This window comes from Diprion similis, chromosome 1 (assembly GCF_021155765.1).
Source record: "Diprion similis isolate iyDipSimi1 chromosome 1, iyDipSimi1.1, whole genome shotgun sequence".
In the NCBI taxonomy this organism is placed as follows: Eukaryota; Metazoa; Arthropoda; class Insecta; order Hymenoptera; family Diprionidae; genus Diprion; species Diprion similis.
This window is the reverse complement of record NC_060105.1, coordinates 17,818,015-17,831,092: the sequence shown is the minus strand read 5'-3', so window position 1 is coordinate 17,831,092 and position 13,078 is coordinate 17,818,015. Positions and strand designations below refer to the sequence as shown.

Sequence of the window (13,078 nt, the reverse complement as noted above, 5' to 3'; positions counted from 1 at the left end):
GGCAGAACATAAGGACGAGGAAGTAGAACGAATGAAACTGCGATACTAGTTTACCTATTAGTCCTTTTACAGAGCGTGGACTGTTGGTGTAGGGCAAAATGTGCCACATTATCGGTACGATACTGAATAGCAAGCTCCACTATCCCCATCCGATCTCCAATTTGGCCGAACCTGTGCGACGCTTTGTCATTCTCTCGACGGAAGGAATATAGGATTAAAATCACTGAACTTTCTCTATCTCTACACGATTAGGAATAATTGTAAACGGTTCAGTAATGATATATTTTCAATAAATATGAGGTGAATGCTTAAAGCTTACACTAGTTTTGTAATACAATCAGGATCAAGTTATCTCACACAGTTTTTACAAGTGTTTTTGGATTTTAATAAGGCAGTTCTTACCGTCTCCATCGTCATTTCTCTTTGGTTCACGTAGGATATTAGAGGTTTGAATTGCACTTTCTGTCTAATTGTCTTCTCCACGTTGTGACGAACTAAAACTAAGGGCTGTTGGGATACGTGCCCTCTTCACCTCTGCCATAGAAAGGCTCCCCGTTTGTCTCATAGTAATACGTTCCAGAGCACCTGACGAGAATAATCATTATTTCAGAATGCTTTACTCTGTCCATTTCCAAATAATCGTAGTAGGTTAAATTTTTACACAGTAAAATATTGTTTTTCAACCCAAGTAACACGGTCGACTATATTTGACTTACAGGAAAGGTACCTCAGTTGATCTCTTAAATGTGCCATTAAACATTTTAAGGGGGTAAAACGACCTTACAAAGTAAAGTATATCAAGGAGCAATTTGGCCCTGTTTTTTATTTTTCGTAATGAGAAAACTTTTCCAGATGCCTTATTTTGGAGGGTGGTTTCACCCCCTTGAAGTGTTCAAGTGCAGATAAAAACAAATACATATCGCTCAATTTTAAGTCTACGAGTTAAGTCTACTAAGCGATAAATGAAGTCAACTAAGTGGAGACTGATGAAGAGGGTGTATTGGAAGCCAATAGTTGACTGCATGTCAACCGTACGTTCACAAATGTCCGCTAGGTTGTTAATATATGGTCAATAATGTAAGAGTCGACAAATAATTTACTTGAAAATTGACATGAAAATTCATATTCCATGCGATAACTTACTATATTTAACCCTTGTCACTCTGCGAGGCCAATGGATTGTTTTATTAAACGAATGAAACAGTAAAAATCGATGGTGAATAGATTATTGTTACTCCCCATTATCTCACATATTGTAATTTTTGTATTGAGCTGTGACACACAATCCTTTGATTAAAAGCCCGAACCTAATTAAAAATGCATAATTTCGTCGAAATAACACCATTGCATTAGATGAGTAAAACTCTGCGAAACTATTTACTAAAAAGATACATTTGTTTTTGTGTTGTGGAAATGGTTTTAACGTAAGTGTCAATATAGTTCACTGAAAAATCAATTTCTTGTGTTTATTTGCACGATTTCGAAGACTGATGCTGATAATATTGAACTGATAGTACCTGAATGAGTTTCTGAATCTATTGCGCAAGATGAAGTCAGAGATATTCAAACTTGGTAAATGGAGAAATTGTGATAAGATGGCAATCATTTAATTATTTTAATAAATAATAATAAGTGTGAAGGCCAAATGGCAGTTTTTCAAGGCACTTCAAAGCAAACTGCCATATTAACGTCTTGTCTCAATGCGTTATTTAATTGAAATGCTAGCCAATACTATGCATATTCTTATAAGGTGATATGTAATATAAATCCTTGCTCGGTTTACCTCGCTTCGCTTATACATAGTGTGCATTCGTGAAGCTGCGGTGATCAAAATGATGTAAAATTGGTTATGAGGGAAATTTCAGCCAATTGTATACTAAAATCAATGATTTGCGATTGTCAGCAGGTGTTTCCATGTGTTTTCAATGAGGATATTTAAGAAGTAAGGACTGAATATCATTAAATATTGTCAGATGTTATTTTTGAAATCTTGGCGGGATCCAGCGAGCTAAATTCGAAGCTATGGATGCTTTTTCAGTCAGAATGTCGCGTGCATGCACGAGCAGTTTATCGTTACGCTCTCGTTTAGCTCCGCAGACATGGTTTCAGTACCGCCGCTTACTATATTCGCAATTACGTTAGCCTTGCAGAGCAACAAGGGTCAAATATAGTGAGTTATCGCATGGCAAAGCCTGAAAAAATACGTAGAAAATGGTATTTGATGGTAGTTTATGAAGTGTAGCGAGCGACGAAAGGCCCATTAGATCGAACGGAGCAAGAGGAGCTTTATTTTCAGCGCCAAAGAAACTCTCCAAGCTTGAGCAGGATCCGTGATCCAATGGCCTGATACTCTCCATGTAAGTTTTTCTTGATCACTGTCTTGATCTTGACCTATTTGACGACATTTTTTGACATATGGTTGCCACAATGCACAGCTTCAAGTTTCGGCTTACAGCCTGCGGTCATTATTACATCGCTCGTGTGAATAGTCAGCGTTTCGCCGACTTTCTGTCAACTTTAAATCAAATTTTCGATCGGTAGACATTATGACGATTTTAATAATTCTGAAGTAAGTATTAATTCGCGACTGGATTTTCAAGTTACGCGTCTAAGATGGCAAATCGATATTGATCCAATGTCAGACGAAAGTATCGCTTTCACTCGATACTTCTAGTTGGAACCGGGATTTTCTTTGTAAGATTCATACAGGCTAATTCATCCATAATAATAATAAAGGTTAGTTCAAAGCAACAAGTAAATCAAATGATAGTTGCGGTTTAGACAATTCTACTACTCGGTAATATTTCACATTTTATGTAAAGTTCTGGTTCCGAAATATTTCAAACTTTGCGAAATTATGTTGCTACAATGTTTCTAAAATATTCCAAAGCTTGCAAAGTTACGTCACTGCAATATTGTGGCAATATTTCAAAACTGGTAAAATTATATTGCTGCAGTGTTGTCGGAATATAGTAACAAAAGTCACAAAGTTAAGTCGCTGCGCAAGACCTAAAATATTACAAATCTCATAACCTCTAAGTTGCTGCAACGTTTGTGAAATAATGAGTACGGCAGGGATGCCAAATATATGATATATGGCTCCACTTCCCTGTCTTTCGCTATTTTAAATTAAATGATTTTTCTACAAAAATATTTAGCAAAGTCTTACGATTTGACGTGGAGGTAAGAACCCAGCGCAACTATTAAGTTCCCACTACAAGATTCGTTGTAAAAATCTTCAGCATTGTTGCACTGTACCGCTAAATGCGAGCTCTTATTTCTTATCGCCTCTACCATATACATCCAAGATCTGTCATGGCTGCATCGATCTGAAAACGTTTACTACACCTATGAGTAATCAAACTTCGTAACATGTTAAGGTTATAAAAAGTGATATGATTAACAGTTTGCGAAAATATTCGATATCTACAATTGTGGCAATTTTACGTTTGAAAATTTTTTGAAGCAGCTATTGCTAGAATATTAGTGCACAAAAAATGCATATACTTAAAATCTACAATTATTTAAATATCGTACTCACATGTTGGGAGTATTCCACTAATATCAAACGGATTTGGCAGCCAGGGACAGTTTTTTTGGTAACGAACTCCCGAATTGGGGAAGAAATCACAGGTTCCAATTGGATCAGAAACGCCGTAAACTCCACCATCCGTATGTATGACGTCTACCAAGTGAGATTGGGAAGAATTCAAACGACAGGAATTCTCGACGCTGAATGGCGGATAGAAGAGTGGAAGAGCCGGATCCAAGCCTATAAATACGAGATTTCACTAAATGGCCGTCGTTATAATTGAGACGTAGACGTTTGTACCCGCGGATGAAAATCAACAACTTTGCAAGTACCAGTAATTCGTGTGGGACGGTCGTGATTTGTTTCAATTAGATATTGCCCCGCACATCCAGCGACATGAGCTCCCATCGAAAAACCGATAAACCAGCGCTTGTCTATCGCTAAACCCATATCCGAAATGCTTGCCATATCTCTGCCCAAAACGTTTCCGACTTCCGGAACTTTGATCGCAGCTGACACGTAATCGTGCTTAGAAATTGTGCTCCAGTCAAAGCAGCAAATATGTCCACCAGTATTGAGTGATAATAGAGCTGTGAAAACACGGAGATAATTATATTGAAAATATATTAGCGGATTTTGGCAAAGTACCTGACACGATCGTCAATGAGCTCTCGTTGGTACAACTCTCCCGCCAACCGTGAATGTAAAACGTTACGGGAAGCGACTCGTAGTTGAACAGATTTATCAGCTTCGTCGCATTCCCTGATTCTATGTCACTGTACTCGGTAATTGTTCTGAAAAGTTAATTTTCAACCATCATTTTACAAAATGTCGTTATTCATACATGAACGATATCTTGGATGATAAAATTATTCATAAAAATTATTGAAAACAGCAAAAACCTACGAGTGATTAAAAGCGGTTCACATGCGCCCTATTCCTATGTCGTTCTTGGAATATAAATTTTAGTTACCAAAGTCAGTTCGTCAAATAAGCAAATAAGTGGTTAGATTTAAATGTTTAATATTTGATACAGTCAATACCAATGAAAATTACATAAGTGCTTGAATTTCACTGGAAATGCACAAACGAAAAATATAAATGACTTAAATATAAAGTAAACTGAAAATTAAATTTATACCGTAATTCTTGGGCTGCTAAATCCTAATTGATTCGAGTGAAATTGTGATGAATTATAAAGAATGTGCTAGCCAAGAGCACACGAAATGCAATAAGCCATGTGCCGCTACACACACGAGCCGCAGCGCACCGTCCGTGCACTACTACATCGCCGTGATTGGCTGGCGCTATGTGTTAGTGCACGGACGGCGCGTTTCCGACTCGTGTGTGTGTGACGGCACACGGCTTCTACGCTTCGTGTGCTCTGGGCTCAAGTCCGTCGTTGCGTCAGTCATTCGTTGCCTTTTCCTGTAATGTGTTTGTTGACGGGTTGTCCGATCGTGATATACTTCGTATACTTAGTGTACACTGTTACACGTCTTGTTCAACAAAAGGAATATTATTCGGTACCGCAAATCGTTTCTTGTATGTCACCAACTCCTACTTCAAAATTACATATAACTCTCTACCTAAGAATAAGACGGATGCGATCACTAACGATCTCAAAGTCTCCTTCAATGTCAACAATCCAGTCTCTTCCGTAACAGCTGTAAAATTATTTCTTCACTGACGGTTTTTGTATCGCATCATATTTTATTTTTATTTCTTCTCCTCTAGTAGAGCTAGGAAATCCTTCATTATGCGTATTGACAAGTGCATTCAGGTTTATGGACAACATTTTGACCAATTTATAAAACAAATTACGTGAAAGAAGTACTGGATGTGCCGATACAATTCATTTTCCTTGAATTCCCACCGCCATTACCAATCATGGATTTTGAAGCCGAAGGTCATGTTGTTGCACATGGTTGGACGCGTTTCTATGTCAGCTTCCTTGTAGTGAGCAAGAAAATAGATATAACAGATAGAATAGATTTAAAAGGTAAACATTTGGTTTATGTTTCGGCTCTTGTGGGGGGGGGGGGGGGGGCTCCTCAAAACTATATTTATTGAAACGATAGTTATATTAACAATTATATCGAAAGAAAAACATAACAATATTATGCCAAACAGAGCTCTGTTATAGAAACAGGAAGAGAGAGAAAATGAAAAAAACTTACATTTAGTTACATAAAAAACGGCTTGGATACCAAAGTACAGGTCAAATCACGAAAGAGAATATCAAATAACTCGCTGGGTTATCATTTTCACTCTACAGGTTAGAAGAAAATTCTGATTAAAAAATCGCCAGTTGAATTTCAAACGACTAGCTTACCAAAAAGGAAGTAGAAACAACTTTCATTGTTTATCCTGGTTTGTATAGCCTAGGGCACCACGGTTTAGGGGGCACCATTGGATCGTTTTTTCCCAAACCATAAAGTTTGAAAATTAATATTCTTCATAGACAATAAACTGCGTTCATTCGAAATGATGGAAGCAGAATGATGAAAAATACTCGACATACTATTCTCATTACAAAGTATTGTGTGCACCCTACAGGTAACGTTTTCCTCACCTCACCCATTAGCATTTACTATTTTATGTAGCGATGCCAGCGCTCCACTGTTATTAACAACTGTCTCATTTTGAGGCTAAAAATGTGATAGATGTGGAAGGAATGGCGCTGATTGAGGGTGCAAATTACAGTTTTCTCAAATATGGGCTAATGAGTGATAGAGATTTACCTAGGCTTCCCCATATTAGGTAGAGCGTGTCTCTTGTCGTCGGAGATAATAGTGCATGTATAAATGTGGTGTTTGTGATTTTTAAGGTAGTGGAATAAAAGATGAAAGTTAATAGAACAAAGTATGGATATATTTAAATATAAGTTTCGGAAATATAATTAAACTTGTATTACTGTATTCAAGGTGTTTGAAGCGTGTCTTCCTATACCGACGTCTATCATTGTTCTGCGTCAAGCAAGGTGTCTTTACATTGTCTTGTACACGAATATACACAAATACGCATGTTGTCAAACATACTCTAGCGCTTGCCCACCTGTACCATATAAATGTACTTCTTAGCCATACTTGACACGCCTCCTTACATTTATATTGTACTTATAAACCTACAAATTTAAATTCATATTCATTCAGATGCATTTTAATTTAGATTCAACATGATTGTGAAAGATTTTTGAAGTGATTCAAGTTCCCTAATGTGCCAATTGTATACAAATAGGAATTGCAAAATTAGTTGCTGATATTTATTTGCCATACATGAGTACAGTCACGATACTATTCCTTATTTTTAACATCAGAAATCTTGATATAATCTGCAATTTACGTACGTCCTGACAATGTGAGTGGTATCAGGATTTTATTCCGATTGCTTATTGTGTACAACGTGAATGATTCCGTGATCAGTCGTATCGTTATTCTTGGAATTTTTGTTGGTTATGAAGTTGCCTTGGGTTCTGTCACAGCTTTAGCGTGAATGCATATATAGAGATGTATACGTGCAATGTCGCCTCATAAACTGAGCCGTGCCCAACGCCGGAAATTGATTAAAGATCTAATTCGAAAAGTGTTGAAGAAAATCCGTGTACTTCCGATATTTTGCCCATTGACGATGGCCCAAAAATTAGCGAAGAGGCTGCAGTCTCGACAGATAGTGAGCTAAAATATGAGCTGGATTTGGTAAGTTATTCGATCGTTGAGAAAACAATTCAGTTCAGTGTAGTGTTTCAATTATTTGGAATATTTCTGATAAAAATAAATTTGAAATTTTTAGCCTAATTAAGGCAAGTTTCAGATTTTTTAGTAAAGCAAGTAACTTATAATTGTTCGCAAGTCGAATAAAACGCATTTTTTAATTTCCGATTAGACGTCACATGAATTTGTTCGTGTTTCGAACCGGAGACCGCTCGTAAATACCTATCATACCTAGTCGCACAACTATATATATATATATCCCCTCCGCCGAACTTCTCGCAGACTTCGGGTCAACTTTTGGTCTCGTAGATGACGAAATATATTTGTCTCAGTGATATGAAACTATTGCAAGATGACACGAAGAGATTTTCCGCAAAATTGCAAGGATTTCATGAATATTTTAACAATTGGAAAGCAGTGAAAAAGCCGATGAAATAGTTAGGTTGACGAATGAAATTCTGGCAATCAACAAAATATTTATTCAATGTAAATATTTCTTTTATGTCATAAAAAATATTCAAAAGTAGCTTAATTCATTAGCCTATTCGTGATTGTTGATAGATTCATTGGACGATTTGTATGGAAAGAACTTTGTTGTTGTTTCGACATAAATTTGAAACAAAAGTATTTGCAGTTAGTCGAACTTAATTTGTTTTTTTCAATCATCAAAAGTTCATTCAACCATACGTATTCAATAATGTATAAGATTGAACGAAAATAGTAAAAATAACTTATTTTTACAAAATTAATTTGTTCACTAAATCACATGTAAGGGTTGTTTCAAGAGGTTAAAATTTGATTTCGCGGAATACTGAATTCTTTGACGACAAAAAAATATTTGGTTAAAGCGATTGCACGCATTCAACCGCAGATACCCCTTTCTTCGACCGGATCATTGAGTTGACACAACTAAATATTGTTTGAACCAAACTTTTCAATCAAATCAACCGCATATTTCGAATAACTCATTTGATGGATTTGACCTGGCAGAATTTATTATGTTAACTACGGTATATTCATTATCAGAAAATAATGATTGAAGTAACAATTTTTCATCCCACTAAATCGATTTGGTTGATTTCACAACTTTTTTTGTCCAACCTGCACCGAAAGTATCCCTTTTCGTGCATCTAAAGTGCGCGCAAAGTGGCTTCTTCCTGCCCGGTGACAAATGAGCGGGCGCAAAATGCTGGCGGGCGCAAAATCACGTTTTGCGCCCGCTTCGACAAACGCCGGGCGCGAAATGGAGTGGTGCACCGCGCTATCACCGCGGAATCGTCGTGTATCTTGTAATTAGCCTATTCTTTGTGCACTCAAAGGTAAACTTTCAGTACAGGTTATGGACAAAAAGTATCGTCTGCACTATGGGCGGAAAGCGATTTACGCTCGTGCGAGTTTCAGCTCAGCCTTGGCAACTAGATACACAATTTCCGCCCTAGATACACAATATACTATTTTCTCTCTGTGTACATTCATTCATTCTCTTGCTGATTTCATATAGTTACTCACTGCACACTCAATACTTATTTGTGTTGTATCACTCATCTATTTTAGACTTTTTGTTAGTCCTTTTTGTTTCATATGCCAGGACATTACGTGAATGCGCAATCCAAACATCTGAAAATAGGAGCTCTGCTCAGAATGTATGTGTATCGTAATACGTATCGTGTAATATAATGTCCCGGTATGTTTGCTAGTACGGCCAGAGAGGATTTATCCCAAGGTCTTATAATGATTCCATTCTATTTTATCCTGTACTTGTAAATGGACGAGTTTGTATTGGTTTGTTTAAAACTCCCTTGAATTATTATGTTAGCACTTATAGCGTCAGAGTCGAACCGAAATTAGCTTTGTCGTTCCATCATGTTTGCCAGTACTCGTGAAATCGAAGCTCGTCAATGGGGACCCGTTTTGCCAAACGCTGCCGCTTGAGAGTAGCATATTAGCAAGTTTTTTAAAGCGCTAATTTTCAAACAATTTGTATACGGTTATTAGTGAAAAGAAATTGACGAAAGATCGTTGTAATAAAAAATGAAATACCTAATATTATTTTTATAAAATATATTCATGATCGATACCATATGTGTATAGCCGGTCAACATAACCTTATTTTATTGCAACCTGTCGTATGCCTTGTTCCGTCCATGTGTCCAATAAATATTATTCGGAACAACTTTTTGAATTCATTTATTCATTGACAAACTGTCCGTCTGCTATATTTACTGTCACGAAAATCATTTGACATTTTTGGCATAAGTTGATAATTTGATTTTACGCCGAGCTTGACGAATACGGACCCTCATTGCCGAAATGACACGACACGTGTCTAACATCATTTCGCGACAATTCATTCGTTTTTCGTATGAAAATTCAAATCATATTGACGAAAATTTGCATATACCTCAACCCAGTACCGTGGTGATCCAGCTCCCACGACGACTGAGAATCTTTATCAGGGTACTGCTTTCGTTTATTTGTTTATTTGTCCTCAGTGTTGCCTTGGTTTTTTTATGGCAAATTGGATCAGTAACCAGCGAAGAGAGTACTCTTGCATTCTACCATTTTCCCAGCTTCAACCCTCAAGAGGAGTATGGAGTATGGGATACTTAGGGACGAATTATATGTATTTGTCCCTCATAAATGGTAATAGAGATTAATGTCGGGGCGGGAAAAAAGTCTACTATCCCCACTATACAGACCCACCACCAGAACCATTATGAAATGTGAAAGCTAACTAAATTAAAGACAAGGGTAGTCAGTCTGTCAGTAGGTGCTACCCAGTGCTCTTGTAGCGTCATTATTTTGACAGTTTATCCGAATAAATGTTTTGTGGGAATGAAGTGTTTTTATGGGACATGGTCTATAAAGCCTATACCTAATGGTTTGAAAAAAAAAAATTAAGTGTTTTCGAATATTTTTTATGTGCTTTTGTCATCAGAACGCTGAAATAACTCTTTTAAAAGAAGCCTGACAGATATTCAACATCGTAATTCAGTCTTATGTGAAAGGAGCATACTGCTAGAATTTAGGTGGAATGTACCATTCAATCATTCACTTAATATTTTATAGAATTTATACTTCGAAGAGTGTTATTATTACTGAATAATAAATGACGGATTATGCTTCAGAATAATTATTTCAAAATCATTCAACTTTGCCTTACTAAATAAATATATTTTTTTAATTGAAGTCAAAGAACCTAATATAAGATATTTTAAAGAAAATATCATATTTTGATAATTTTCAATGAATTATTTTCATTTCTTCTGTTATATCAAGAATACTTTTTTTTACAATCATTCCGTAAGCACTATATTTTTCTACACCGTTTGAGGTATCGATTAATAAGAAAATTTTTCAATCAATTAATTTAATCGTAAGCCGTAAATGATTAACATCCAGTAACACATGGGTATATATGACATACCTATGCGCTCCTGAATCGGGAAGCCGCGATAGTGCATTTCTTGAGGGTTAATTTTGTATTTTAATGAAAGTTCCATCCTTGAAAATATCGAGACGTGTACGTGACGCATGGGTGTGTAGGTGATACAGTTCAATTTAGTTTATTCAAATAGAGCCGAATTTGTGCTACATTTATTATTTTCACGTTGACAAAATTTGCAGAGATAAATAAAATTGATCATGTGGCTACTCCCTCGATAATAACTCATTTTGGAATCTGTAATATTTGATAATTCTTTGTGCATGACTTAAATTTCTATTACTATAACTAAACCTTTTCCGATAAAATTTTTTTTTACAGAAATCCACAAATTGATTCATATCTCTTAGACGATGCTAGGAAGTTTTTCAAATATAAAGGTGAAAATCCAGTGGCAAAATTGAGAAACGTGTTTCCCGTGAACAGTAAGGTCTAGTGATCCAACATTTTTATTTTTCACAATATGATAACAAAATGCGAACTCAATCAAAATAACAGCACCTAATTTTTTACCTATAGTTAGCGGAATTGCCAGAGTTTTTTCGATTAAACATAAATTCAGTGTAATCGTTTAAGATTATTAAAAATAACTTTCACCGTGAACCCCGTAATTAAAGTGGCAATTTCTGATTGACGTGTTCCCTTAATCGTTTGCAGGATACCTTGATCATTCATCGTTTGACTTTAGCTTAGTATATTATAAAAGAAAAATTTACCCTGCATACTCACTTTTCATAGCACCGGTAGAACAAATCACTGGTACCCAAAACAGTCGAGCAACCAAACAGCAAACACAACAAATCGACGAGCATCATTGACTTCTGAGACAAAATTAGGAGCGCAAATTACCTGTTAAGACAGCTGCGCATGAACTGTCCCTGAGTTCGACTGGTTCCCCTATATTTATCAGGCGCACATTTTTATGAACACAGATGTGCAATGTTGAGCATATCGTCCAAAGACTAATACAATAGTGTTATTTGTGTTCGACCTTCATGAGATATCGTTAATGTCAGCATTGCGCGTGTTCTCGAATTCATACACGCGAAGCTTGACCTAAACTGGATGCTCGAGCTCGTAACTCCGTCGCAATAAATCAGGTAATCACCGACAGAATAGATTTGGGTCACGAAATAGAAATAATTACATTTGCGTCACAGCGTTTGTTTTGAAGTCAATATATTAGTATAGTGGCTCCTATTCCGTTTATATTCCGTATAATTAACCACTACATTTATAAAACTGACCTTGACGCCAGTTGCTGCATCGTAGAATGCGATTGTAATAAGTGAACTATTTTAAAATTATTGACGTAATGCAGTAAAGGTAAAAAGCACTTTCGATACCTTTCTACAATCACAGACGCTGACTTAATGCTGTCACGACGGTGTGCTTGACCGCTTGTGAAGAATCCAAACTGCCTCTCGCTGTAATAGCCGTTATAAAATTACCGCAAAATCAACATTTCATTTAACAGTTAATCCGCATTTAATAAATTCACTACACCGCTATAACAAGTAGATTACAACGCATAAGCGTACGTGATCATAATATCAATTTTAGAGTTTTTCTATTCACAGTGTCAGCGCATTCCCCTCAGGAGCTACGACAAGTAATAAGTTGAGCAATTGGTCTACTTAAATTGATAACCTTAATCCTTTGCGGCATAACATCTCATATATATGAGACACTGTTTTTGAATCAGTTATACAAGATTTACTTGAGAAGAACTCGGTAATCGTGAGTTTTTAGAGTTGCTCAAAACGAATCTGATGCAAAAATTTCAAAAATCCAAATAGCGGATCCAGTATGTCGTATTCAAAATATTAAAATTGATCCTATTCGCTCATGATAGGTCCGCCATTTTGAACTTTAAAAATTTCTGAGATATGACCCCATTTTTGAGATCAGTGACCTCAAAAACCCTTATACCAACATATTATGTTATATATACACTCAAGAATTCATCACAATTGTAACAAAAAGAGGTAATTTTTGTTCGAAAGATAACTTGCTTTACGAATTTCGTATTTGGATCGAATTTTTGGGATTTTGGGTTTGAAGAAATCATTGATGTGCTAATGCATTAACTGTGACAAAAAAAAATGATAGTTTTATTCATACAATGGCACTTTGACCATAGTTTATTAAACTGTACACTTAATTTAGTTACCTTACCTTACTTTACTTATTTTGACACTAACTAAGCACTTAGAATAATTATATTATCAGTACTTATGTTTAAATAAAACTTAATATCAACGATGATTAAGAATAGTCATGAATAATGAATTACTTGTTAGCGCTTATATATATTATGTAAAACTTATTCATGATTGAAAAGAATGTATTTCGTGTATTGCTTATAATCTGTGTAATATCAAATAT

The 13,078-nt window shown here is 36.0% G+C and overlaps 1 protein-coding gene across 2 annotated transcripts; it reads right to left on the bottom strand.

The window, feature by feature from the left end:
• Window positions 1-400: 400 nt before the first annotated feature.
• Window positions 401-11,558, bottom strand: LOC124416105 (lipase member H-like). Of its 2 annotated transcripts, none has more exons than XM_046896986.1 (6): window positions 11,420-11,558; window positions 4,181-4,326; window positions 3,865-4,122; window positions 3,542-3,772; window positions 3,170-3,329; window positions 401-585 (listed from the first exon to the last, which is right to left on the bottom strand). In XM_046896986.1, the coding sequence occupies exons 1-6, from the start codon at window positions 11,503-11,505 to the stop codon at window positions 501-503; spliced, it is 966 nt and encodes a 321-aa protein (XP_046752942.1). In that variant the 5' UTR covers window positions 11,506-11,558; the 3' UTR covers window positions 401-500. The 2 variants fall into 2 exon arrangements, with proteins under 2 accessions (XP_046752942.1, XP_046752950.1); XM_046896994.1 differs by having other exon boundaries at window positions 11,407-11,522.
• Window positions 11,559-13,078: the final 1,520 nt, after the last annotated feature.